This window comes from Thunnus albacares, chromosome 20 (genome assembly GCF_914725855.1).
Source record: "Thunnus albacares chromosome 20, fThuAlb1.1, whole genome shotgun sequence".
NCBI classification, from domain to species: Eukaryota; Metazoa; Chordata; class Actinopteri; order Scombriformes; family Scombridae; genus Thunnus; species Thunnus albacares.
This window is the reverse complement of record NC_058125.1, coordinates 22,723,601-22,748,878: the sequence shown is the minus strand read 5'-3', so window position 1 is coordinate 22,748,878 and position 25,278 is coordinate 22,723,601. Positions and strand designations below refer to the sequence as shown.

General features: G+C 42.2%; 2 protein-coding genes and 1 long non-coding RNA gene across 9 annotated transcripts in view; 2 read left to right on the top strand and 1 right to left on the bottom strand.

Moving 5' to 3' along the window:
- Positions 1-728: 728 nt before the first annotated feature.
- fbrs (fibrosin) lies at positions 729-22,415 on the top strand. 4 transcript variants are annotated; one of them, XM_044338653.1, is made up of 18 exons: positions 729-2,652; positions 7,111-7,287; positions 7,898-7,924; positions 8,010-8,039; positions 8,308-8,356; positions 9,453-9,807; positions 9,913-10,148; positions 11,510-11,805; positions 11,933-11,977; positions 12,189-12,287; positions 13,015-13,083; positions 13,298-13,336; positions 13,828-13,899; positions 14,017-14,170; positions 14,530-14,610; positions 14,899-14,982; positions 17,701-17,917; positions 19,383-22,415. In XM_044338653.1, the coding sequence occupies exons 1-18, from the start codon at positions 2,350-2,352 to the stop codon at positions 20,974-20,976; spliced, it is 3,927 nt and encodes a 1,308-aa protein (XP_044194588.1). In that variant the 5' UTR covers positions 729-2,349; the 3' UTR covers positions 20,977-22,415. The 4 variants fall into 4 exon arrangements, with proteins under 4 accessions (XP_044194588.1, XP_044194587.1, XP_044194590.1 ...); XM_044338652.1 differs by having other exon boundaries at positions 13,000-13,083; XM_044338655.1 differs by lacking the exon at positions 13,298-13,336.
- Positions 7,161-25,139, bottom strand: LOC122971911. 3 transcript variants are annotated; one of them, XR_006399585.1, is made up of 4 exons: positions 23,154-23,238; positions 18,023-18,099; positions 17,731-17,829; positions 7,161-7,247 (listed from the first exon to the last, which is right to left on the bottom strand). It is a non-coding gene; the product is annotated as an uncharacterized LOC122971911 (long non-coding RNA). The 3 variants fall into 3 exon arrangements; XR_006399586.1 differs by lacking the exons at positions 7,161-7,247; positions 23,154-23,238 and adding exons at positions 14,989-17,427; positions 25,056-25,139; XR_006399584.1 differs by lacking the exon at positions 7,161-7,247 and adding an exon at positions 14,989-17,427.
- LOC122971906 (Snf2-related CREBBP activator protein) overlaps positions 25,079-25,278 on the top strand; it is a 33,444-nt gene continuing 33,244 nt past the window's right edge. For both annotated transcript variants that reach the window (XM_044338651.1, XM_044338650.1), the window contains exon 1: positions 25,079-25,156. The gene's annotated coding sequence lies outside the window, so the exon portion shown is untranslated. The remainder of the gene's footprint in view (positions 25,157-25,278) is intronic.

Below are 25,278 nucleotides of genomic sequence, written 5' to 3'. Positions count from 1 at the left end.
GGTTTCCCTCTTGTGTAAAATGTTTTTCTCTCCATTTCAGTCGTTTCATTTCTCTTTCTCTCACTCTGTATTTGATTTTCATTCTTGTTTCTTTCTCGCTCAGTGAGTTGTGAGCCTGGAGGCCGACCGTCTGCCAATTATAACAGAGGACGTTTGAAGGCATTATAAATTGTTTATCCTTCTGTTTATTTGTGCTTTTCTATTTTTTAAACAATAGTTTGCAAAGCAGTTGCTGTTTAGACTCATAACTAAGTTCTGCTGACAGCTCAGGATATTATACTTAACAGATTTACATTAACCCCCTTTGAAAGGGCATGAACCTTGAGAATTATATGTCAAACACACTTCAACATACTTGATATATCTGAAAGCCTTTGAATAAATGTTCAGGTCTATAAAGCTCATCCTCTTTTGTGCTAGATGTTAAGGGTTATGCATTTTTAAATGTAAAACTGAGTTGATCTCATTACTGGACCATTAAGATTGAAGACACGTTGTTATTTACAGTATATGTCTGCAATTAATTTTAATTTTAATTTTATTTATTTTTACAGCATTTAACTGTTAAAGTAAATTACAATAGTGACATTAAAAAAAATTTAAAAATGCACTGTAATTTACTGTAATTTTACAGGGACATTTGTCACAGTGCAGGACTTTTACTTCTAATGGAGTATTTTACGTTGCTGTATTGGTACTTTTACTTAAGTAAAGCATCTGTGTACTACTTCCACCACTGCTGTTTGTGTATTTACTATATATTTACCATGCTATTTGTTAACAATTTAATAAAAAATAGGGTTTTCCACATGGTGGCAGTATGCACAAGCAGAGCTCCCAACAAGCCCAGTATGATGACTGAGGAAGAAGAGTGGCGCACACAATGCACTGCACGGCTGACAAGGGTTGTGTCTCCCAGCGTTTCACGATAAATTTACAATTGAGTGGAAACTTGTGAAAGGGCAGCAGCGGAGCCGCTCGGGTGTTTTTCCTCTGTGTGTTTATCTGCACACTGGATTTAGCGAGATACAGAAATCAATTGAGCGGAAACGTCGGCGAGAGAGGTCCAACTTCTCCTCCCCAAACATTGGATTACACAGCGGAGGCTGCATGAAGGAGCTGCCCGGCCCGGCGGGGGCTCGGCCGACACCCTCGTTTATGGAAATCGACACCGAGGCTTTAATATTCGGGCCTTGATTTTTTTCTTTATGACGGAGGAGCAACGAAAGAGGAATTGTGTGTGGAGAAGCGATATATCGTTACTCTGCGGGCGATTTGTTGCTTAAAAGCGTCCGTTTTTACCCGGTTTTACTACAAAATTGATCGGCTAACAGCTGCCAGCTAGCCCGGAGAGCTAACGTTACGTCTTTCTTTTGATGTGATGCGAATCCAGCCGTTACTCTCGGCCATCAACGTTTCGGCAGCAGAAAATATAATCTCATGGCTGCGGATTATTAAATAGGTTAGCTACTTGGTGTATTGTCCGGCTTGTCAGTCTTTCCAGACACCTTTTGAAGAATATATGTTTATTCTTCGGTTGCTGGCTAAATATATTGTGATGTATTGAGTTAGCCGTGTTCATGCTATCCCCCCCAAAAAAGCTAATTAACCTAACGTTAGCTGGCTGTAGCATTAACTACTTCAATTTAAACACGTTTTACTGATCAGATTTGGAGTAATTTAAGTTAACGATAACGTTTAACGTCAACACGGAGTCATGTCACGGCAGCCGGTGTGTTAACGTCGGGATATGTAGGTTATTGGCCTTGCTAAGTAGCTAACCGGATCATTTTGCTAACAGGCAAATAAAATTGTCAGCGTGTGCAGAAATTTAGGAAATTCAACAGTTATATTGAGCAATGCCAACATTGGCGTAGTTTTCATTTTGAAATCGACATAGTGGCAGATTCATCTGGTTTTGTCTGCAACACAAGAAGACTTGTCTTTTTTTGTTTACATGCGTATAACTTATTTGGTTGTAGGTTGAATTTCTTGCTGGCTAGCTGCTGTTAGCCGTCTACCAGACACAAACAGCAGCCATGTCCTGACATTTGTGAACGTCGCGGATGTTTTAAAAATTTCCCCCCATGTGGAGCTAAGTTTACGTTCAGATTCAGTGAGATGACACTCAAATTTCGCCGAAAGAACGGCACTGATGCCAAAAGACTGTTGTCAAAGGACGGTAAATAATAGCCACTGGTTCCGTTAACGCCATTTTAACCGGGGCTCTTCTGCTAGGGCCTGTGTGGTGGTGTTTCTTTTGCGGTTCAGTGCTTTTCCGCCGGACCGGGACTTGAGTTAAGTGCCTTTTGGTGTCACTGGAGTTACAGAAGGGGGTGCCGTTTGATCATGGAGGGCCCGAGCCGAAGCACTGGATCCAGGCAGAGCCGACGGTCCCGTTCACAGCGCGACAGGGAGCGGCGGAGGAGGCGAGTGGACCTGGCCGAGCAGCGGGCCACATCCCTGTCCTCAGGCTCCGAGCGGGAGGCTTGTGGGACCAACAGTGTCCTGGGTCCCGGAGGGAGAGAGTGCCGACCCGGGTTCGGGAGACACAGGCCTCCGCGCCGGAGGAAGAGAGAGTCGGTGTCCTGCGAGGAAGACATCATTGATGGCTTCGCTATTGCGAGCTTCATCAGCCTGGAGGCATTGGAGGTAAACGTCAAGATTTCAGGTTTTCACTCCCAGGCATCAGCTGTCACTCTTCAAACAGCGTTTATTTCCACTGAAATACAAACAAAGCGATGGACAGTAGTGGAAGAAGTACTCAGATCTTTTACTCAAGTAAAAGTATCAATACAACAATATAAAAATACTCAATTGCAAGGAAAACTCCGGCATGAAAAGCATATAATATTAGGAACAAAATGTAGTTAAAGTATTGCAGTAAAAGTAGTGGTTTGGTCCCTCTGACTGATATATTATTATATATGACATCATTAGATTATTAATACTGAAGCATCAGTGTTAGAGCAGCATGTTACTGTTGTAGCTGCTGGAGGTGGAGCTAGTTTCAACTACTTTATATACAGTTAGGTAGTTTAGTCCAATGGTTCCCAATTGAGGGGTCTGGCCCCTCCAAAGGGTCACCAGATAAATCTGAGGGGTCGTGAGATGATTAATGGGAGAGGAAAGAAGAAAAACAAAGTTCTGATACACAAATCTGTTTTCAGTTTTTGAACTTTTTCTCTAATCTTTGATTTTTGGTGAAATATTGGATCATTTGAACATTTATTGAAATGAAACCAAGTGAGAAATTTAGAGGGGAAAATCACTATTTGGTGGAGCTGTTAACAACTCATAGACATCTGAAATGTGACCCCGACTACACACTGCTTTTTGTAAGACGTAAAAAGACAAAAAGGTGTGAAACCACTGGTTTCATCTTTAACAATGTGTTGTATTTTAAAAGCACTATCTGAAAAGTGACTAAAGCTGTCAAATAACTGTAGTGGACTAGAAAGTACAGTGTGTCCCTCTGAAAGTAGTGGTTGCGGAAATATAAATAAGCATCAAATAGAAGCAATCAAGTAAAGTACAAGTACCTCAAAATTGTACCTAAGTACGGTACTTGAGTAAATTAACCTAGTTACTCTCCACCACTGGTAATGGATGACTCCTCTGTTGCAGGCAACTGGCACAATCGTTTCCCCTAATTAATTGATTGGCATGTGCAGAGCAGCAGATGACTATTTTTAAATCGTTGTCCATAATGTCAAATCAAGCCTTCCTCCCTCAAGCCAAAGGTGTGAAAAGGCTGCAGATTGAACTCCTCAACTCTTAACACCATTCCTTGCTTGGAAAAAGCAATCCACTGTCAGGCCAACCCGAAAACCCCAAGGCATCCCTCTGATGGTTTCTGGAGAGGCCTTAGTTATTCATGTTCTAATTCTGTGAGGTGTTGATGAGCTGCCAAGTGGCTTTTCAGAAAAAAAAGCTAATCCACATGAGTATAATTGTGTGTTACTCAACAACAGAGATGGTGTTGTTAAAATACTTAGGCCAGGGCTCTTCACCTAATACTTTTCATTCCTAACTGGCTCAGGTCAGCTGTCTATCTGTCAGGACGGGACAGGGAAGTAAAGTGGTATGTGGAGTCCTAAATTAGCATGTATATTAGTTAATCTGCCTTCAGGACAGTTTAATTAGGTTTTCATATATCTTATCTGATGGTATCCGCTTTTGACCTTTGTGTCAGGACAGAACAAATTATAAATCAACAGGTTATGTTGTAAACCTGTTTATTTACTAGAGGTGTGACGGTACACAAAACTCACGGTTTGGTAGGTTCCACGGTTTTGGGGTCACAGTTTGGTACGTTTTCGGTACAGCAGGAAAAAAAGAAAGGAAGAAAATAATATTTTGGTCCTTTTATTTTAAAAAATATAAACATCCAACAATGGCTCATTGATCGTAACTATTACTGAAACAGTTTAGTTGTGCTGCAGAGTAAAAGGAAAACAAGCCTCCTGTTTATGGCAGGGAGTCAGGACACCTGCTGACAGCTGTTTTATGCTGATATATGGTCGCTCAGAGCTGGTTATTACGACGTGTTGTCCGACCACGTCGGAAATAAAACGTGTTTATTGTTGTTCTTCGCTCAAAGGTGGAGTGAAAAGCTGACCGTCACAGAGAGGGGAGGGGGACGGACAGACAGACGCGTTATTGTTTTAATACGAGGACAACGGCACATATTTTCATAATAATAATGATGGCAGCAATACTTCATGAGCACGGGTAACCGGGGTAACCTGGCTAAGCTGGCGAGCATACATCCATGAGCACGCTACCTGTATGCTACAGCTAAGCGGTGCACGCTCTGGGTGGAACTTAACCGCTAGCATTATTATTCCACACATCGGAGTGAGTGGATTATTAAACATCTTGACAGTAATTGTCTGGATGAGGGAGCATACCGAACTGAGGAAAGTCATGTACCGATCAGTTGGGGAAGAATACACAAACCGTTACACCCCTATTATTTACACACACCTCCACTTTTTTACTGGGTAACTGGATTTTAACAGTCAAATGAACCAGTAAATGTTAAGAATGATGGTTTGTTACTATATGAAACCGCTAAGAGAAAAAGGTAAACATACCATCGAAAAAATTCCACCAGTATTTACTGGTGGAATGTGGCAATTTCCCTTTTGAATTTCTAATTTCCTGCCTGAATTTATTAACTTTACATCAGCCTGCAGTTATTCTGTAGAAAAAATAATTTATTTGAAAAACAGTTCCACCATTTGGACAAACGAGTTGTAGCAACCTGAGTTTGAGTTGATTTATCTATTAAACAACCAAATCTGTCTATTCAACAGAATAATAAAATGGCTGACAGTTTTAAGCTAACATCTTTTAATTTTTTAAGCTGTGGAATATATTCAACACCTTTTAGATTGCATATGTATTTTGAATGAATGTAATGTGATCACCCTTTACGTTTCACTTAATACAAACGAGTCTATTTCCCTCCTCATTGTTCTCCTCAACTCTCCTGAGGTTTGAACCACTTTGTTCCCAAACTGGCTGTTCACTGGGGCTGCATACAAAGGTTATTTTCATCATCAATTAGTTTGCGGATTATTATTTTCTGGATTAATTGTTTGGTCTCAGAAAATTTAGTTTCCTGGAGCCCAAGGTGATGTCATCAGATGTCTTGATTTGTCAGTCGATAACCCAACGATGGTCAGTTCACTGTAATGGAAGACGAGGAGAGGCAGCAGATGTTCACAGTTGAGAAGCTGAAATCATAAAACATTTGGCACTTTTTCTTGAAAATGTGACTTAAGGGATCACTTAGTCTATCAGCAGAAAAATACCTGCAAACTATTTTGATAATCAATGAAACGTTTAAGTCATTTTTAAAGGAAAAGATCCAAACATTTCCCAGTTTCAGGTCGTCATTCGTGAGGATTTGCTGCTTTTTTTTACTCTTATACGATAGTAAACTGAATATCTTTGGATTCTCGATTGATGTCTGAACAACAGCGATTTATAAACCAAATGATTAATAGAGAAAATTATCATTAGTTACAGCTCGAAGTAGTTATTGAAATAATTTGCAGATTCATCACTAAGTCAGTGGTTCCCAACATTTTTAGCTTGTGACTATAGCTGCAACAAATAGTTGATTAATCGCCAACTATTTTGATTACTGATGAACGGTTTTGAGTCATTTTTTGAGAAGGAAGATTTCCAAATTCTCTTATCCCGGCCTCTCAAATGTGAATATTTAATCCTCTATGATCTGAATATAAATAAATTGAATATCTTTGGCTTGTGGACTGTTGGTCGGGACAAAACGAGACATGTGAGGACGTTGAAACAGCGATCAACATTTTTCACCATTTTATGGACCAAACAACTGATCGATTAATGGAGAGAATAAGCAACAGATAATCAATAATGAATAGAATCGTTATTAGCAGCCCTACTTGTGACCTTTTTATAGCTAAGCCGTCCCTGTGTGAGACCCATCGTCACATGTTACACATAACTATGAGCACATTGACTAAAGATGGATTTTCTCCTCTCAAATTATTTTACTTTAATATTTATTTGTGACCTGGAGAAGTAAAACAAACAAACAAATATCAGAAATCTACTTATTTCCTTTCTTGTCAATAATCTCATAACCCCTCAGATTATAGTTTTAATCCCTTGGGGCGGATAAGTGGGGAAGAGGAAGTATTGTACTCTTAATCCAACTGTCCCGTAGTAAATAAAGGGAATTTTTTTGTTGTTGACACTGTGTCAGAGAGATGTTGATTCAACTCAACTGGCTTTAAGCTGCTAATTTTTTTTTGCTTATCTATATATGTGTAAACAGGATGGACACAATATTAGAAACGTGTTTAAAAGGCGGTCCAAGACAACACAAAATACATGCTGTATAATTGAGCTGATGCAATGGTCTCATATTGTAACTGTTGTATTGCATCACATCATTCTAGTGGTTCCTATATTTGTAATCACTCACAGCGTAGAAGCCATACAGAAATGTCAGAACGTTAATCAGCATACAGCCTGTGGTTGATTCACGCTTATTGATAGACATGTAAACACTGATCTATCCCCCCACCCCCCCACCCCCACCTTTCTTATCAGATGGACTGCTCTCTGAAGCCCAGTCAGCGCACTGACATGCTGGGAAGGAGGAACAAGGGGAAGAGAGGACCGGAGGAGAACGGCGGAGGGCCTCTCTCGGAGCCGGAGGAAGGAGCTCCACACAGCTACTCCAGCAGCTGTTGGAACAAGAGTAGAAACAAGAGGAGAAAGATAGAGGTGAACCGATGATTTATCACTCGTGTCACGCCAACTTTAATCTTTTGGTTTGATATACCATCATCTTGTCACGCTAGATGTTTAGCTTATTCCCGATCAAACAGTCACACTGTATGTCTACAATGCTGCGGTGCTGCCATTGAAAATGACCTGGTGAAACTGGTTTACACTCACGCTATCACATGAATTCATCTATCATTCAAGGATGTTTTTCTTAATGAGGCAACGCAGGGTGATTCGTTACAACCAGGAAGTATGGTGTTATGTAAACATATGTCACCTTTCTAAAGTTTAATCGTTGTTTTATTGTTTCTATTGTTTTATTAGGATCCACATTAACTGCCAATGTAATGACCGCTGGCGTCCTCGCAAGAAGATTATTACACCAGAACACAAATACAGAGTGTTATTGATAATCAATTAAAAGAAGAAAAGAAGTTGTTAACAATAATGATTAACTAAGAGAAAGCATCAGAAAATCTTAGCACAACGTTCAATTTACGGTTTACCTATTCATGAAGATTTAAATGATACAAATGTTTCCATTTATCCTTATTTACAGCCACTAAAGACTACTGGAGCTAATATTATGTATTCTTTTTTGTTCCAGGGACACCCTTTGGAGACTGGATACATCGTAAGTTTCTTTTCTAATATTGTAGTGAAACAGTTGAATATTCTAGTAGATACTAATCTGAATGCTATTCTCTGTCTTCTTTCAGTGTGACACTGAGAGTGATACAGGAGACAAGGTGCGTACTGTTCAGCTGCTGTGGTATTATCAATATTAATTGCAGGCTTTTCTTATTAGGTAATGAATGCGTGACACTCAGCACAGTTTGAACTGCTTGTCTTAGTTTTTGATGAAACTTTGTTGCCACTACTTGGTGAAAAGACATCAGACAGTATTCCTGAATACTAAAGCTCTGCAATATGTTGAGATTCATGTGGTATAAGATATTGGTATTTAATATGTTGGCGTCATATCCAATGAAATCTTTGTTTTGTATCCGAATTCAGGCCTCCGACAATGACATGGATCCAGTGTTCACAGTCAGCACAAGGAAAGGTATGAGACTGCAGTCCGCATTCATGAAACGACCCTCACAAGGCTATATTTAGATCCTGACAGAAAATTAGTCAAGTAGACGGGGGATTGTTTTCATTCTTGTATTGTTCAAAAGGACACTGTCTGGCTGTGATTTGAATAAATTATCTGAAAATGTTAAAATGATCAGAAAACACAACAAACACAATGATGAGATATGATGTGAAAAGGGATTTTTGTGGTATTCTAGAGGTTGGATTTAGTTTGCAATGACTAAATCTGGTCGAGTCATCATAAGGCCAGTTGTTTACTAGTAATCAAGACCAGAAGCTGTGAGTCGGACCAGGTCTACATTATATTCAGTCTTACAGAGTGGAGGGAGGGTCCTGTTCTGTTGCCACAGGTTTAGGGTCTGTGTGTTAATAACCAGAGTAGATCCAAACCTCTGATCATGCGGTGCGTCATCATCCTCCTCCCAAGAAACCGTTTAATTGTTCATTTCTTTCTTTATTATTCTTTATTTCTATTATTTGCATTTAGCTTGGGCGTCATTATCCTTGGGTCTATTTTGGACCAGCTCTGACTGTCTTAGGTTCCTTTCAGATTTCGATATTTTAATCTAATTTTTTGGGGGTATTTTCACCTTAATTGAACGGTGGACAGTATAGAGACGAATAGAAACGCTGGGAAGACAGAAAGCAGTTTGACAAGAATCGATGCAGGGGCCCATTTCATGAAAGCGACTTGCAAGCACTGCTTACATGCAAGATTGCAAACGGTGTCACTGTCTTATTTCATAAATGACTGTCACTCTCAAGTTTCACATGGTGTTTAGTTACATGTGTTAAAATTCAGAGGAAATGATCTCATGTCGTAAGTTGCAGCTTGCATGTTGCAGATTTGGTGAAATGTGCTCCAGGGACGTTTCATGTAGTATGAACCTTAACCATTCAGCTATCAGGGCATCATATTTGGTCTCCTTTTATATTAAATTCATTTAGATCCAGTTTTTTGCACTTGTAACCTTCCATGTTTTTGGTTTGACGTCCTTCTCGTGTTTCTCTGCGTTTGTGATGTCCAGGAAAAGCAAAACGCTGACTTCTATTCTTTTCTTTAGTTGTGGAGCCGGCCCCCTCAAGCATGGGCACATCCATGGGCAAAAGCTGCCCGACTCTGCCGGCCCGGAGCGGCGTCTCCCGGTTGATGGTGACCCCGAGAGTATCTGGCCTAGAGCGAAGTCAAGAGAAAAACCTGGAGCCACATTTCCCAGAGCCTGTTTCTTCTTCTACCTCTTCTGCCCCCTTCTCCTGCCTGCCTTCCCACTCTCCGGGCGCAGCCTCGGGCACGGTCCCCCGGCCTAGCCCCATGAACGGTAACGGCGGCCGCCACAACAGCAGCCCGCCGCTCTCCAAACCCAAGCCCTTCCTCACTTTGCCTGGACGATCTCACTCCATCTACAACATCAACAACAGGTCTGTTACCGAAGAGCGTCTTTTCACTTTTTACTATGAATCTTATTCTTTTTCCGTAAACGCTCTTGTGCTCAAACATCCTCTGTTTCTATCCTCTGTTTCCAGGAGCAACACCCCGGTCAAACCTCCATCATCTGCTTCATCTGTTGCGTCTTCCTCATCCTCAATGCGGCCCCCGACTCCCTCCACCAGTGTGTCTCTGCCCTACATCCGGAGCGCAGGATCCTCAGGGCCCCTCCGACCCCCATCCCGAGCCAGCTCTGGGGCCCTGTTCACGTCCTCGCCTGGCCTGCCTCCACCTCCCCCACTGCTACAAGGTCCTTCCCACTCAACAGCAGCAGGTACAGTCAACAGGAATGCTACTTTGAACTGCTGGTACTAGAAGTCGACCGATAGTGGACTTCTACAGGCTGATGTAATACCAATAGTTTGGAGCAGGATGGCCGATTGATCAGCCGATATTGAATCCCCCTCGCCCTAAAGTCACTATACAAACTCAATAATATTTCACTGGAAACAAATGTCAGTAAAATAATATTTCTGACATCTAAATACTGAAGTTTACAGAGCATGAAGAACACAGACATCAGTCACTATCAGTCTTTCCTTCTCCCTCTGCTGCTGGTGTGATTCACTGCCTGCAGGTACTGCTGGTACAGAGGAGGAGGATGGACTGGTTTGGGAGGAGAGGCTGGTTTGTCTCAGTCAGTGGTTAAGTTTGGAAGATTTTGCCAAATTTTAAGATTCATGGCAAAGATAAACAGTTACAGACAGCTTTCGTTTTAGTTTGTTCATAACAGTTTGCTGCAAAGTACGCTGTGGTTGTGTTAAACATACCGGGAGACTGCGGATAGAGCAGGTGGAAATGCTGCTGTTCTAAATGTCAGTGCTTGTTGAACAGGTGGTTTGATAAATTACTTATCGGCTTTTTGCTTACAAAGGTTTTATTGCACTCACAGTTACAGGTGTAATTGTTGTCAACTAGTGTAATCTTCCAGTTATCTTCACTTCACCTGGTTCACTGTCTCCGCCGCCGCCCCTCTGCTGCTGTACGCTCCGTGTGTGTGTGTGTGTGTGTGTGTGTGTGTGTGTGTGTGTGTGTGTGTGTGAGGAACACAGAGAGCAGAGGAGAGGACAGAGAAGCAGTGTGACCATAAATGACAGCGAAAAAACACCTAGGCGCTGCACCAGACTCTTTCAGTGGTGGGGAAAACCCTGATTACCTTGACTTTGTGTATGGAGTCTTCATGCAAAACAGTGATATACATCCACGTGTGACCGGTGGAGGCTGTGGCCACTATCGGAACAAAGTTTCTGATAGTTTTTAAAACGTCCTAGCGGTGCTGACGAATCAGCCAAACCGATTAATCAGTCGACCTCTAGCTGCTACAGTCCGTTGATCTATTGTAGCTGTTTGTGTGAATGACTAATACGTTACCAAAATAAATCAAACCCAGACTTCCTCTGGCGGTTGTCTGGGTTTGTCAGGGCTATTGAGGAAGTTGTACACTGATGTCTGATCACTTGACACACTGCAGTGAGGTGTTGTATTGCTTATAAAAAGCAGAGGCTGCATCTTTGACTGTATTGTATTTTGGAGACCTTAAAAATCAGTTCTTGTGTACGTTGATGTGAACAGTGTTTAATTTTCAATTATTCACCTCCATTCAATTTATTTTCTTTCCCTTTCCTGACACTATAGACCAGGAATTACTGCGCCACAATTTGAACTCCCACTTCTTGAATGCACAAGAGCGCGAGGGCAGACGCAGCGTCCCAGGGGCTGAAAACAACGGAGGAGCTGTGGGCCGCTCCACTCCCGGCGGTCCGTCAGCATCGAGTTCCACGCCGGGATCGTCGGGCCGGACGTCCCAGAACCAGCCGAGCCTCCAGCCTCTGGCCTTCCAGTTCCATCAGCACAACCACCAGCACCAACACACGCACACGCATCAACACTTCACGCCCTTCCTGCACCCCACAGCTACCGCACCGCCTCTGGTGAGATGCTCTCTGCTGTTATGCTGAACATCTGTGTCGTACTTGAAATTCCAGCGTGGCTGGAATGTGGACTAAACTCAGTCTTCTGAGATGTTTTAACCCATGCACTGCTTTTTTTGTCTTTTAGTTTGATAAGTATCCAGGCAAGATGGACGGGCTGTACCGACACCCTGTAAGTACCTCGTATGATCCTGTTGATTCATGTACATGGTGATATTTTACAGATTATCAGATTAAATGATAAAACCTGTCTGAAAATATACTTTTCAGAATTTCCTTGAAATGATAGCAAGGTTTAAAGTGGGAAAAACAACAGTATTAATGAAATAAACTTGCTCAGCTGTCATTAAACTGTATGTATATGTGTGTCTGTGTCCTGGCAGTTCTTCCCACCTTACCCGCCGCCCTCAGTGCCGAGTATCCAGCCTGTGATTCCTCCCACCGGGCCTTTCAGCTCCCTGCAAGGAGCCTTTCAGCCAAAGGTGAGCAGAACTCTCCTGGTGTCTCTGTATTACTTTCCCCCCCGGGCGCCTGCTAGAAGTCATTTTGTCAAAGGACATCTCACATTACCCGGTGTAAGACATCACCTGTCTCCACATCGGTCAGAGTGACATTTGGATTCATTTGATTATCTGCACTGATAAAAGCTCAAAATATGAAGCATGTTTCATAACAATTAGGATGTCACGGACGATGTCACAAGGACTGGAGAGTAATTTATCAGACAGCATCAACCTCACGCAGCAGGAACTTTGTCATCATGACTAAGTCGATCTGATGTGCAGGTTCTGAAAACGTGTTTTCCTAATAAAGAGACAACTGATGTGATAATTGGTTGTCATATTTAAGCAAACAAAAGCAACACATTTTTTTTACATTTATGAAAATGTGTTGCTTTTCTTAAGTAAATTGACTTTCTTTGAATTTTGGACACTTGTTCAGATAAAATTTGATAACGTCACCTTGGCGCCAGGAAATTGTGATGGCATTTTCAGTTTTCTGATGGTATGTAGACCAAACGATTAATCAAGAAAATTATCAGCAGATTAATCGATAATGGAAAAAGAAGCATTAGTTGCAGCCTTCTGTGTGCGGAACTGACACCGCTAAGGGGACGAATGGTGCCAGATGTTTATCAGCTGTAGGCCTGTTGATCAGTAGGTTGTGGCTGATGTGTTGTGCTGTGTGTGACAGCCTCTTGTCCCTCAGGGAACGGGTCCTGATATATCCGCGCGGCTCGGGGTTGTGCCTCACCACCTGCAGCCCAAAGACCCCAGGGTAAGGACAACATGTATACTCACAACCTGTTATTGGAAAAGTTCTACAGATGTCTATTTGTTTGCATAGTAATATTCTAATGTGGAGATCCGGTTTAGGCCAGGTTGTGCTGCAACACGGGCAAAAGTCAGTGCAGTAAAGAGTGCAAAACTATTCCTGAAGAAGCGTGAGATATGTTGATTAAAAGTGGTTTTACAATTCTGTTCTCTTGTAGCTAACTGATCCATTTGGGACATCGTTGAAAATCAGTAATGTAAGCAAAAACAGATGTTTTTGAATCCCTTGGCTCCTCAAAACCTTCAGCCTGTTTTACTTTCTCACTGCTTCACTCACTCTTTGCACTAATCTCACTTGTAATCTTACTGCTACTGGTCTATTCTCTGCCCTTGCACACCCAGTTAGATCATCTCAGACCCAGAAATTACAAATATAATACTATATGTGGTTGTTTTTCTTCCCCCCCGTGGTTTTCTTGTATCGCTACTTTTGCTTTTTTCACTTACTTTTTTTTTTTTAATTCTTTGAAATAATCCCAGACTACAGCTATGTAGCCCTAGAGAGTAACCTTATCTCCAGCTGGACAACCTCAACCTTGTGGAGATGCTAGACAAGTCAGTTCTGAACAACAAGAACAACATCTGACTCTGTGTGCAAAGGCTTTAAAGCTGTACATGCAAGATTCATGTCAAGACAATAGGAAACCCCTGTGATTCTTTTTTTTTTTTTTTTGTTTGTGCTCTGCAGAAACCAGGAAAATGGTGTGCTATGCATGTATATGTGGCCTGGATGATTCTAAGCCATCAGAAAAAAGTAAAGGTACGGGTTTCTTATTTCAATCATGTGTTGTAATCTCCCTGATTGTACATATTGTAGAAATAAACATAAAGTAGACAGAAAGAGTGTTTAACTGTCTACACGCTGTGTCTCTTGCAGCTGATGCAGGCTGATCCTCACAAGTTGGACTTCCGTAGTGACCTGCTGGCCCGTCTTCCCGGAGCTGGTGGACTGGGCCCGCTGGGACCCATAGGAGGAGCCATGCCTCCCACTCATGACCTGACTAGACCTCCCAGTCTGTTCTCAGCTACAGGTGCATGCCTGAACAATCTCGTCTATGAAGAACAGCTGACAGAATGTTGATTTATTGTTGCTTTAATAACTTCAGGAAATTGTACAATGAGTATTGTGCTACATGACAAAAAAAAAGATTCAAGCTGTGAAGGATATTCTACTAGTATTTTGCTTCTAAACGTATAATTTTGACTAATTTCTTAAAACACTTCTCTTACCACTTTTCATTATCAGCCGGTCCTCACATCTTTGAGGTTTGACGGCTCTTGTGGCATCGCTGTATGAGTCACGGCATGAAGTGTGCCAGATTAACTTGATGCACTTGATTTGATTACTCATAACACTTTTTTTTGTTTTATGACTGTTTCTTCCCCTCAGGTGCAGTCAATCCGTCCTCAGCTCCTTTCATATCTCCATCAACACCGCACTCCTCTTTCCTGGCACCAGCTGCACACTTGGGTAAGAGCAGCTGAGAAAGGCACACCTGCTTGCCTCTTGTTTCCCACAATAGATTTTATTTTACCTCAATAACTTGGCCCATTTCTAAGTTAATGAAAAAAAGACTGCATATTTATAGTTTCCATAACATTAAATGTCACCTTTGCTACGATTGTGATACAGTAAAACTGTCATCATATGGTTTTTCAGCCAGAAGCTTCAACATAGCTTGAAGCCTGTGCAGAAATACTGTAAAACTCCATGAAGTTTTGACACAGTTTTCCTGTTTATCTGCGTCTTTTGTTTTAGATCCGTATGGCCGATCCCCACCCTTCACCCCGCTGGGAGCCCTGGGTTCTGGTGCCTTTGGAGGACTTGGTAGCCCAACACTCGGTCAGTCTCCCAGTATCCCTACTCTTGAAACAAAAGACTTGAAGGATATGTGTGGATTTTCAGTCCTAATACAATACTCACATGCCTTATGTACATTGAAAGAGTTATTAGTTGCTTTAATTGATTCTCTCTCCATACTGACGATGAAGGGATCCTCCTCCTAACATGAGAAGTCCCCAGAAACAAAATCCACAGTCCTCATCTTCAAGTTCAGCTAAAGCTAATATGAGGCTTCATCAGTCTGAAGCGATGTATGGCTGATGTTTACCAGCAACTACCAGGAAGCATCTCTCAACCACAAAACAACAAGGAAATGCTGTCATGTGAAGCACACGGGGGGAAATTTATAATAAACCAACTGTAACTTTGGACGACACTCACTCTATGCTTCAGCAGATACGCTCCCTCTGTCTGCTGAAGCCTCATATTAGCCTCAGCTCAACTTAAAATTAATTATAGCACAGAATACTGTGGATTTTGTTCGCCATCTTATAAAGTATAGCCATACCATTAAAGTGTCTCTTTATGGCCAGTACGGACAGGAGGGATGAATAAAGCAACCAATAAATCAACATATACATGTAGCGTATGAGTGTTGCATGAAAATCCAGACTATCCTTTGAGTCTTTGTCATTGTCGTAGCTGCTGTAAGGAAGAGTACGCCGGTATACACCTGTGTGAAAGAGTTCTTGGAGTCTGTGATGATTACAACTCGTCACTTGTGTAAATATAATATTAGGAACTCGTTAAAAGTTGACGGGGCGCCTTTTGATTAAAGGATAGAGCGTGTGGGTGGAAAACAGTTAGTTCACCGACCCATGTAGTGGAATAGGTAATGTTTTTTAAGTTATTAAATGTTAACACATCCGTCTGAGTGGGGGAGTATTGTAAAAAAAAAAAAAAAAAAAAAAAACAAATTTGCAGGTTTACTGTGATTGGAGAAACTGTCTGTAATCTGCTAATGAGAAATGATGATGAGCTTGTCGTGGCTTGTTGAGTCGCACCTATCCTGGTTGACATTGCCGATCAAATCTGCTCAAAACACTGCAAAGTGCACAGGAAGTGATTTCACACCACGACTGGACTGTACATGTAATAATGAGCTCTGTAGCGTCGCTCTTTGCAAGTTTTGCAGTGGCTTCATAGTCCCAAAACAAATCTGACATCCTTGTTGTAGACGTCTTGAAAGCAGAGAGGCTGACAGTAAAGAAGTCACAGATTAACATACATAACAACAACAACATACTAAACAATATCATGAAGGACAGTTCAACATCTTGCATTAAAATCTTAGAATGAAGTCAAATTGACTATTAAGATAATGAATGTGGATTTAGCAGGTTATTTGTAAGTACTGGTAAAGTAAAGGGAAAATACAAATAGTCGTTATTTCTGCTGTGTATTCACATTCAGCAGGTGACCCGCTACTGTGTTGGAGGTTATAACTGTTGGCAGTATTGCAAACAGGAACTGGGGAGGCACAGCCAAAGCTGATCCAAACTGATAAACCTTAATGGTAGCCTGTCATTTTTATGGCATAGATTTATTATCATAGCTGATTATCTTCCTCTCAAGCCATTATGATCCATAATTCATAGTGACCAAGAAAAAGGAAATATAAAATGGATACTGTCTCGTGTTTGTTGTGACTGTGCAGTAATGCATGGTTTCATTTTAGGACATGAATCAATTTACAAAGTTTTTCTTTTCCCAAAAATAACTGTTGACATTTAAGTTTTCTCCGAAGTCTCTTATTAGCACCCGTCAAACAACACAGTAGATACTTTGTGCAGAACTGAAATCTGGTTCTGATAAAAGCATAAATGCATATTGGAGCTTTAACAGAACCTCTTCCTCCCTTTACTACAGTGCAACTACGACCTAGGCCTGGAAAAACACTGGTACCAGTAGAATACCTGTGGTTTGGTACCAATACCCAAAATTTTGTTGATGTTGCAGATTACTGAATTATTTAGATGATGATTAAAATCACTAATAATGTGACTAATTATTAAGAATCTGACCAAGCACTGATTTGGTTCTACCTCCTCTTCTGAGCAGGAGAAACTTCCTGATCACTTGCTGCTTTCCTCTCCTGGCTCGCAGTGTAGCTACAGCTCAGCTGTCAGTCTGTCACAGACACGCTGTGATTGGCTGTGCTGGTCATTGATATACAAGTATAAGGTTGGATGCATTAATTTGAGTAGCTGTGAAGACTGGAAGCAGTCCAAATAAAAGTAGAACATGAAAGCAGGGATTATTCAACATTTCTTTCAAATCGGAAAAAACTCATGGTTCACTGGGAGGTTATTCCATCAATAAGTTGTCTTAGAACGACTAGTCAAAGCTGTGCCCAGAGCTAAACCACATCGATTCAAGGGTTGTAAGAGGTTTGGTCATTTTGTACATACCCATCTGTTCTGACCCAGATTTCCTTTATACATGCTGTGAGTCGAGCAATTAAAGCAAGTTAAGAGTTTTTAAGAAATTGACTTGTTACTTAAGTTAAATAAAAGCAAATTGTGGTTTTACTTTACTTTTAACTTGTAAGAACTGTGACTTGAGAATCATGTTCACTATGATATTACAAGCTAACAACAAAACCTGGTGTAAAAATGTGCTTTTTACTTTTACAAGATGGCAAGAACAGTTCTGTAAAATACTTTGTATTTGTTTACACAAGTTTTCTAACAATAAATGTCTTATTTTGGTTTTCAGCGGGCTCCGTGTTTGGCCCTAAAGACTCACCAGCCAGCGTGGTCGGGGGATTGTCCACCCCTAACCATCATGACCCGTGGAATCGCCTACACGGCGGCCCGTCTGGATTCCCTACTGGCCCTGGCTGGCCTAAAGGGGCGGACAAGAGGGACGAAAGGGATCGAGGGAAGGATGGAGAGAGGAGAGACATACCCCACATCAAAGATGAAAAGGACAGGTATGACATTAAACTGCTTTACTCCTTTAAAGGACTGTACTTTAATATTGACTATTACTAGTCCTACTAGTCCCTACTAGTATTAGTATTGTTAGCATTAGTTACCTATTAGTGGTTGTATCGATGCACAGACGTTACTCCAGGCAGTCCTGTAACTGCAGATCTCCCAGTGAGATGACGACCTGCCAAGCAAAAATGAGCAAAACTCAAAAAAACATTTTAACCCATAAATAGATTTAATACAACAAATGTCTCTTCTCATAATCTTTATTTTGGAGTCATTTGTTAATCGTTTAAATGAAGTGTAATATTGTGGATCGCTGCTTGTTCACGTCATCATGCTGCCACTTAATCTCATCGGCAGCACAACATGAGTTGTTAAAGGCGTACTGTGTAGGGTTTGTCAGTTGCTGTTTGTAAACACAACATTCAAAGTTGGCCCACGCTTCATCCTGTCCGCTGTGGCCTCTCTGGTGTGTGTGTGTGTGTGTGTGTGTGTGTGTGTGTGTGTGTGTGTGTGTGTGTGTGTGTGTGTGTGAGAGTGAGAGAGTGTGTGTGTGTGTGTGTGGCTCAGCCCCGCCTTCGGTCAAACAGACATAGACAAGAGAGCAGAGAAGAGAGACGGAGAAGCTCTGGTCAGCTGCTTGAAGCAGACGAAGGGCACGCGGTTTGCGTTTGTGGTGATGATTATGTAGCTATAATGTGAAATTTCAGCAGCAGCATTCATCATTTAGTAGCGGTGCTGCACCGCTGTTGAAAGTATTTAGGGAAAACACTGAGGCACATAAAAAAACACAGCGATGTAACCTGGTTGCTCCAAGTCCTGACCTCACAACCTGCACGCTGTTATTGGCTGGGGGCTACACACCCACTGCCCAAAGGTTGAAGCTCAGAGACGTCCTGAGCACACCGAAGTAATCGTAAAAAAAGAAGATATAGGATGCAGACAGGGTCTGTGTAGATAAATACACCACCATCCACTTCTACTGGGTCATATGTGATGATTTAGAGTCTATACATTGTTTTTTTTAGGAAAATCCTACACAGTATGCCATTCAAGTAAAGTGAGATTGATAAATAGGTATTTTATATATTGAATTTAAATTTCTATTATACATATATATGTCCATTTATTTAAGCCACACAATTCACTTAAGTGTTGCTAATTTTGTGTTTTAATTTTAAAATGAGCCATTATTTTTGTTTTTCTTCTTTTTATTGTTGATAAAGTGTGTATACACTGTTTTATTTTATCTCTTCAACAGCTGAACATCACTGCATTTTTGTTATTTCCAGCAAAACCTCAATAAAAATGTTGGTTTAAAAAAATAAAATGAGCCAATATGAACTTGATTATGTTGCTTAAATATCTTCCAACTGCTTTAATTGTGGCGTATTCTGAACTTTACAGGGATGTTTTATAAAACATAATTTTGATCATTGTTGTGCACGTTGTGTTTTGCAGAGATAATATGCTGTATGGCCGACAACCTGTGAGAATGTCTCCAGTTGCTCCTTCCTTCAAGCCCCGCAGTAGCACGCCAGTCTCCCACATTAACGGTCACAGCAGTGCCCTGGGGGGCAGCAGCGGGCCTATTGAGGACCTGACACGCAGCCTAAATAGAGACAGAGACCGCGAGCGGGACAGAGATGGGGACAAGAGGCCGCTGCCGACAGTGTCTTCAAGGGGGCCTCCTCTTGGCCCTTCGTCTTTAGTAGCAGACAGGGACAGACCACGGTCTTCCTCATCCTCCGTGCTCACTACTCCCCCACCCTCCAACCGCTCAGCCCAATCTCCTTTGGACCTTTACCCCCGCCCACTGGCCCCAACAGCACATAGCCTCCACAATGAACCCTCACACTCCCAAAGAGACAGCAACCTCCCTATTTCCTCCGCAGCCTCTGCCTCTGTCACTTCTTTGTCTCAGGCCAAGAAGTCTGATCGGACCACACCTGTCTCCAAACCTCCCCTGCTTCTCCCGCCAGTTAAAGTCAAAGAGGAGCGAAAAGAGGAGCCGGAGCATATCCCCATCACCCTGCCTCCCCCAGCACCCAACCACAGCTTTGAGCGCCCTAACAGCCATCCACATCACCACAGATCTGGTACCCCTTCATCTTCCTCTCTATCACTGACTCCTACTCCTGGTGTTCCCCTCCCACCGCCCACTCCAAATCCTTCTTCCCACCAACACCTTGCCATGCTAGACCGCTCAAGGACCATTGAAGCGTATCTGGGGGGCGCGGCAGGTGCTGCAGGGTTGGTAGTGGGTCCAGGCGGAGAACGTTTCGCCCATGGTCCACAACAAGGACCTTCACAGGGTCCACACAGCTTCACTTGGGACCCCTGGAGGGAGCTGGCAGCTCAGCAGCAACATCAGCATCGTAGGGAGGCTTTGGCACTTCGGTCAGACCCTCACTTTGCCCTGCGTTCCGATCCACATCTGGCCCGGCTGCTCCAGCATCAACGCCTTCTGGATGCAGAGAGGGCTGCGGCTGTAGCGGCTGCAGCTGCAGCAGCCAACCCTCACCACCCTTCCACGTCTACCTCTTCTGCCTCCAACTCTGTCCGCCAGGAGTTCGGCCTGATGGCCCATCACTTTGACCGCCCTCCTCAGCTCGGACCTCCAGGAGGAGGGCTGATGGACGAGGAGCAGCGTGCCCAGATCCTGAGGGAAGACTTTGAGCGGGCTCGCTACTTTGGGCACCCACACCTTCCTCCTGGCTCTCACCTCTCAAGCCCCTCTCATGCTGCTACTGCTGCTCACCTGGAGCAGCTCCACCCTGGCCTTCTCTCACACCAACTACCCCCAGGAGCAGCCGGGCATCAGCATCACGCAGGTCTCTACTCTCGTCTAGGCCCACTACACCCACACAGTGTGCCCAACGGCATCCTGGCAAAGACCCCTGCAGGCTTGGTGGGAGCTCTGGCAGTGGGGGCACCGCCTCCACTCATTCCGTCCATCACCAGCCGGTCGTCCACACCTCCCCGCGGTTCTAGACTTGCAGGGCCAGGTGAGCTGGCACTGTACAGCGCCCACAAAGATGGAGAGTCCAGATAGTATAGGGACAACACTGGAGGAGATTAAGGGAAATGTCAGGATCACTGTGCTGCTCTCAACCTGCCCCCTTTTCCTCTTGCAAACTACTAAACCCTGCCCTGTGAGTTACACAACCAAACCAGTCCCAGTACCCCCAACAAAGGGTAACCACGGCTGGGTGGAGATGATGGTAGGGAGGGAAATGCAAGACTCATCAGTGTGACTTGGAATATGCCCAATGGTTCTATCAGTGCAATTTAAAGGTACATGGTTTCTGTGCATCTTGGTGTATTTTTATTTTCTATCGGCTGTCGGTTATTACAGTACTCAATTTTGAACGCTGTAAGAAGAGGCAGAGGACAGCTTTTTTCATTTGTCAGGTGAATTATGATCCATGCTTATAAGCGAGCCTTTTCCGGGTGGATTGGAAACGACTTCCAGAGGGATGCACACTTTGAAAAGGTGTCAAGGGTTCATCCTCAGCTCGGTTAACTCGTGGGATATTATAAAGGCCTCCTCTACATAAATCAACCCCGGTGTAGGTATTGTGGATGAGGGTTTATAGAAATACAGTGGTAAAGTGGTGCTTTCTGTTCTGTTTTTGTGTCTTTATGTCATTGTGAAAAGACAGATTACTGATGAGACCATTTTAATGAGGATCAGTAAGCATCGTACCTCAGTTTCCTGCTTTACCCAAAAATCTAACCCCCAAGCCCTCAGCTTCACTGATAATGAGATTCAACCTTTTTTGGCTTGTTTTTTTTTGTTTTCAAAGGATGAATGGCAAAATGAACTGTGCTACACTGTGTGAGTGAACACAGTATTTTAGAGCTTCCTGTAACTGTTTCCCAGTCTCCTCTTGACTATATGAGCAGGACCAGATTATAGTAGTCTAGAGAAATTGCCTTTGTAATTATTATTCTTAACATTAATTATCTTCTATAATAATAAATATATTCACTGTTATGTTATTTGTCATTGTTTCGGGTATCAACCAGTACTCTCTCCCCAGGTAGTAATATGTTTCAAAATCATGCAAAAGACAAAGCAAAAGGCTTGCTTCACAGAAAACTTTTTAATGCTTGTGAACATTAAGCCGTATCCATTGCAACCTCTGGCCTCTTCAAGGATCTCATCAGTGACTTTATAATGCGGAGAGAGAGAGGTTTGCTTGTGTGTCCTTGGTTGTGTGTTACTATGGGACTATGGGAGCCTTGTACATTGAACTGTCAAGTTGTTTCATCAACAAAAATAAGTTATATACATGGATAAGTGGGACATCTGCTGAAGAACTGAAAAAAAAAAAACATATAAGGACTTGTGTCAAAAGACAACTAGACAGTGGATATACTGAGAGGGGAAAGACTGGGTCGATTATTTTAATATGACCATTTTATACCTTTCAAACCCCTCCCCTAGAGACCACAAAGATTAATAATTATTAAATGAATTGTTGTTTACTCTGTTGTGTGGGTCTTTTGTTCTGAATCTTTAAATATTAAGGCTGTAAAAAAGCAATTATTTTCATTAGTGGCAATCTGTGAATTATTTTCTCAATGAATCCATGAATTGTTTGGTCTGAAAATAGTGAAAAATAATCTCTCAGTGCTCAAGTTGACATATTTAAATTGCTTGTTTTCTCTAACCAACAGTCCAAACATATTAAAACTAAGATAACTAACACATATTTACATTTTTAGAAGCCATAAACCAGTGAATTGGTGGCATTTTTCCCTACATTTTCTGTCAGTTGACTAATTGTTTAAGCTCTATAATTAATAAATGATATTTTATATTCAGCTGAACTACATCTTCACACACAATGTCACAAAATCTGAAAAACATGTCATAATAATCCTACATTTAGAGGGAAACAGCAGGAAAGTACTCCACTTATTTACCCCAGGCTTTATTGGCAAATAAAGAGGACTTGTATATTTATGCAATCAAGCCTCTAAGCCTCCGTTCATGTTTTTCCAAAAGAAATTTAAAAAAGTTATCGTAACCTGTTGCTTCATCACTATCAATTTGTCACTTAACAAAAACTAATTTTGCAGTGAACTATCAGCCATTTTAATGTAATTCTCGCAGTGCTTATTAAGGTATATAAAAAAAGAAACGCATTACACTGCAATATTTCAGAGAGCCGTCTTCTGATAACGAACCGAAATAGTACAAATTAATAGTTTTAAACTCACCTACACCGGTAAATAACGGTTAAACCTGTAAATCAAATATCAAAAAATTTGAAGTGGCGCGCTTGATGTGATCTCGCGAGACTACCGTGTGTTCTGTACTTTGTCAGCAGCAGCGGTCCTCCACCATTTCGCTGCGTAAAGTCTCCTCCCCGCGACCGCTACATTCTGCGCCGAAACCCAGTCTCTCCCGGTCCGTATTTTAACTTCTTCCCACAGACCGAGTGGTACCTCGTTGGGTACCGGGAGACAGTTTGGATTACTGGCTTTACGGATTGAGTGCGATTTTACACGGATGACGACTCCTTCAGCGAGAATTTAGTAAAAGAAAATCGGTCGGAAATTTCAGGTAGGTGGGAACTTAAGATGGCGGCCTTGAGAGGGAGGAGGAGGAGGGGGGGCACAAGGAGGAAGTAATGGGGCACTTGAGGGGGGGCTCAGACTAACGTAAAGGACTCAATCAGACTGCATTTCGCTTGGATTTGTACTTTGAGCGGATTGTGTCGATAGTTGTCACCATCACAGTGAACCACGAGTGGACACCGAAATATAAAGCCGCAACATAAAACAGATCCCAAAATTGCACTGCGGTTAACGAACTAACTGACAGTTAAAGCCATTATTTCCCCTGCTGTCGCTGCGAAAGAGCCTGCCGTGGGACAGAGCGGGTCCCCCCTAAATCCCCCGTTTGATCATTGCAAAATTTATATGGAACTTTATAACAATATTTTTTTGCTCGTTTTATATATACATATGGGTAGAAAGTAACGTGTGTTATTACTTAAAAAGGAATAATTTTAACTGATTTTATTTTCGGAGAAAGATATTTGACCCCACGCCATGACGTCACAAGTGATTGTCCCCCTCTGTGGTTCGTGCAGAAGCGGGTTTTAATGCGACTTTTCGGGGTGTTTTTTTTTTGTCTCACTGCGAAGCAACTTATCAATTGTGTCCGGCATAAACGGGCTTGTTTGAAGCTTTACAGTATTACATAACTGCGGGTGGGATGAGGCGCCTGCGCGTCCAATGAACGCACCCTACTAACTAACTCCTGTAGCTGGCTAGTTAGCAGCAGAGTGCCACCCAAGCAGTGTTGTTGTAGAAGCTAACGCCAAGCTAACCAAACCGGCAACGTTAAGGCGTTTACCACTTCATTAATTCTGTCCTTTTTCACTATATTTATATCAAGAACACCACTCCGAGCTCGTGGTATCACTGCCACGCTCACATACAAAAGAAAAGTCGATACGTGTGTAAGCTTTTCATCTCATCTACGTAGCCAAATGCACATATAACCACTATATAAAGATGTAGTTTCTTCATATACATTATTATGTGGCTACAGCTCGTCATAATGTACAACATTTACATTCAAGAGAGGATAAAATGAATGACTGGAGGCCCGCGCGCTCGGTCACCGGCTTTTAGCTTGAGAGCGCGTGCTGCAGGATCCCCCAGCACCTTCCTGTGGGCGACTGCAGCAAAATGCAACTTGGAGCTAGAAAACGCTTCATGGAGCATTGTTTTCTTAAAAAAAAAATAAAAAAAATACTGCTGCAAGAGACCCACTCAAACAGCCAAATCTACCAGCTACAGTCCCAGCAGTAGTCGGCTAGTCGAGCTATCTGGATGCTGCTGCTTCTGCTGCTCTCGTGACGTGATGTTACTCATCGTCCCACACATTGTAATATTTTTGTTTACTAACTAGATATCTAATGAAACATATTCTTGCTTTAGCTTCTTTATTGCACCCTCTCCCCTCCCCCCTACACACACATACACACAGACACAGACATAACTTATCATTTTACTATCCTCATATAGTTGTGCAGAGTTTTTTTTTTTCTCCACTGGTCAAGTGGAGAGATATTGATATCTTTTGATTTCATGAATAAAGTAACCAACCGTTTCTGTTTCCCCTTCTTCAGAATATGTGGAGGGGACCCTAAATTTCAGCATCCTGGAAGTAGAAAGCACAGAAGATCTGTGTCTCACACCACAGACAGGTGAGAAGTTGTGGCTTTGCACATGTGCACACTCAATTCTGAATGTAACATTATGCTCAACGTTTGAGGATCTGCTTATGGGCTTTCTTTTGGTTCTAGGCTTCAAGTTTTTCTACAAAAAA